Consider the following 3373-nt stretch of genomic DNA (forward strand, 5'->3'; position numbering starts at 1 on the left):
CTCTCTCTCTCTCTCTCTCTCTCTCTCTCTCTCTCTCTCTTTCTCTCCTTCCTCCACAGTTCTTGTCTAAGGGCTGTCAGTGACCATCATTTATTTACCTTGCTTAGTAATTGATGGCTTTTGGGTCCAATGGGGTCAAAGTCTTTAAAACTATTGAGTGGCATATTGTAGGTGCTATTATTTAAGTGAAGAATATAACAGATAAAATGCTTGAGATCAAGTGCTCAGTGAGTTCAGATAAGGTTTAAAAACCAAACACCTGACTTGAGAGGAAGCAGATTCAGTGGATAGAAGGTCAGTCTTGGAGTCAGGAAACATGGGTTCAAGTCTCACCTCTGACATTCAGTAGCGCGTGACTTTGGGTAAGTCACTTAACCTCTCACTTCCCTAGGCTACTGTTTCTAAGACGATAGGTTATAAAGCAGGTGCTAATTTGCTTTGGTAGCAGGAGTTTGTTCCTAGGCAGTTAATAGCAGCAATAAACTCACAAATCTGGTACAAAATAGTCAATTGAAGAACTCTGGAGAAGAGGGCAATAAGCATGTTCACATTAGAGAAGCTCTTAGAAGTCGTGCAGCTCAATCCATAACTGAATCACATGTCTCTTCTACAACACCCCCTGTCTCTCAATTTCTTCATTTGTTAAATAAGGAAATTGGATTGCAAGATAATAACACCAGTAATAGCTGATGCTCCACAGCGATTTCGAATCTACAATGAGCCTCACATGCTTTCCTCCAATCTAGATAGCCTAAAAGGTCCCTTGCAGATCTCAAAATCACGATGTCGAGAAGTGGTTCTTTACCCTCCAGTGACAGGAAACTCACTACCTCCTGTGGGAGTCCATGGCTGGACAGTTCCAACCTATCTTTGTAATTGTGACTTTAAGAATCTTTCTACCCACAGGTCCCAGTCCTCATTGTGAAAGACCATGCCCAGGATCACAGATTTTTGAGCCAGAAAGCACTTAGGAGGCCATGAAGTCAAACCTCCTCATTTTAGAGATGAGGAAAGGGAAGACCAGGAAGTTTAAATGACTTGTCCCAGGTCACACAGGTAGCAAGTCCTGGTGCCAAAATTTGAAAACAGGCCTTCTGATTCTGACTTCTGATCCTGGTCTTTTCCTTTGTGACATGAAAGCGAGAGGAAAGACATAAAGATTTTAAAAAACTTCACCATCACATGCAATGCTGCCCCCTTCCCCAGCAATACGGCTTCCGTTTCCCCTCCCTTCTCCATCCCTCCTACTCACAAATAGGTTTTGTTCTTGGAGCTCCGTGAATTCTTTCTCCAGCAACAAGTACGACCTGCAGTGCATGGTGGGGCTGCCGGGATGCGGGAGCCTGCCCACACAGCAGCTGGTCCCAACCTGACGCACGGGCAGGTGACTTTCCAAGCGCTTCCCCGAGCTTTCCTAGGAGGGGCTTCTGACTGTTCCCAAGGGGCGCAAAGCCTCAGTCCGGGGGCTCACGAAGGCTCCGCTTCTTCTGGGCTCGGGATGGCTATGGAGCAGCAAACGCCCCGCTGGCTATGGGCTCTCCTGGCTGTTGGGGCTTCGTAGCCTCCTAGCCCGGGTCAGGGGAGGATGTCTGAGGGGCTGCAGCACCTGGCCGGGGCTGTCCCCGCCCACAGGACAGCCAGAAAGGGGCACCGAGTGCGTATGCTAGCGCTGACAGCAACGCAGGTCATAGGGAGATGATGGATAGTGTGATAGATGGAGGGCTTGTTGGACCCTGTGGACTGGGGCTGTGCGCGTTGCTGGGGGGGAATGGTTGCCCCGGGAACCGCGCGGGTGCGGGACGAGAAGCCTTCTCCTTCTCCAATCGGCGAAGGGGAACGGAGGGCGTGCCCAGGTCCGAGGCCAATCGTTCAACCGTCCCGCTTTGGAGAGGCGGGGACTACTCAGCCTAGAAGCGGTTGTCCTGCCGACCGGCAGACGCGAGCATCCTCTGGGCGTTTCCAGTCAGGGAGAGTCCGGGCGGGGTGACTCGGGCGCCGCGGAGTTAGGACGTTTGGAGCGTGGATTTAGAACTGGGGGTTCTTCGGGTGGGCTCCCTGGAAGCCTGGAGATGCTGGAGGGAAAGCGCCCTTTTACATGGGAGCCAGCCCCGCAACTGTTGGGCTAAGTGATTCGGGGTTCTGACCCACCGAACCCAAGTCTCAGAACGTTAAAACAGTGGGAAGCGTCCTTAGAAACCCAAACATCTGAACTAAGAATGTAGAACGCAGGAGGAGGAAGGCAGCTGCGAACCCTGGATTGTCCGAGCTGGGGGAGGAGAGAAACAGAGAACCCAAGGGGGGGGGGGGGGGTGGCTACTGTACAGAGAGGAGGGCTCAGAGGACTGGAAGTCACAAGAGGATGAAGAGTAGTAAACAAGATCATTGTCAGATATCACTGCATTTCAGAATCTTCTAAAATGGAGGGAAGGCACGATCAAGGGGATAACCAAATGTTTGCGTGGCTGAGGTAGAGTGAGAGCAGCTTATGGGAAGTGAGTAAGTTAAGGACTAAGTGATTAGGGTTTTTAAAGGAGAGGCGATAGATATACTGAAGCCTCCTTCCTAGTAGGAGAGCAGCCATTGGAGAGGGAAGAAAAGTTGAGAAAAAACCCTCTTATTAGTCAGTGTCAGAGTTGGGAGGGACATTGAAAACATTTGGTTTTAGAACAAGGGACATAAAAATGTAAGAACAAGAACTAGTTATAGGAGGAGAGAACCTTAGAAATGTAAGATGATAGAAGGAGGAACGTAGAACGCAAAATCAGGAAACACGAGTTAGGGCAGGCAGGGACCTTTGGTATATGGGGTGTGGGAATGAGGAACGTAGAACAGCAGGGCAAGGAAGGGGTGATGGTGGAGAAGAACGTGTAAACACAGACTATTAGAGCTATAGGGGAACTTAAAAACCTAGAATGTTAGAGCTAGAAGGAGCCTTCACCACATCTAATGTTAGGACAAGGTATGGATGATGTCAGAGCAGGAAGGGTTCTTGGAGTGGCAGAACAAGGAATACAGAAGAAAGAGAGGCACGGGAAAGGACCCAGAAACACGGAATCCGAGGACGTGGGAGCAGATCAGAGCTACAGGGGAGCTTAGGGACTATTGAGTCCCACTATTTTATAGAAGAGGAAAGAAAATCCCACCCCCACTACTTATAAGCTCTGCAGCAAGTAGCTCAGACCCTTTGGGTTCCATTCTCCTTATTTTTAAGATGAATGAGTCATACCTGGATGGTCACTGAGGTTCCCTCCCATTCTGGATCTACTGATTTAGCCCCTCCAAATCCAGTTGTCTTTCCCTAGACCTACACTCCTCCCCCACCCCCATTCCTTCCCTTCTTTATGTATACATCAACTAGTTTCCTCACAGTGAA

General features: G+C 49.5%; 1 protein-coding gene across 1 annotated transcript in view; it reads right to left on the minus strand.

Moving 5' to 3' along the window:
• LOC138165165 (ubiquitin-conjugating enzyme E2 U-like) overlaps window positions 1–1318 on the minus strand; it is a 69832-nt gene extending 68514 nt beyond the window's left edge. The window contains exon 1 of the mRNA XM_069093305.1: window positions 1253–1318. Coding sequence (XP_068949406.1) covers window positions 1253–1318 — 66 coding nt within the window. The remainder of the gene's footprint in view (window positions 1–1252) is intronic.
• Window positions 1319–3373: the final 2055 nt, after the last annotated feature.

This window comes from Petaurus breviceps, unplaced genomic scaffold, assembly GCF_028583685.1.
Source record: "Petaurus breviceps papuanus isolate PSGF00001 unplaced genomic scaffold, PetGlider_PUasm1.0 208, whole genome shotgun sequence".
NCBI lineage: Eukaryota > Metazoa > Chordata > Mammalia > Diprotodontia > Petauridae > Petaurus > Petaurus breviceps.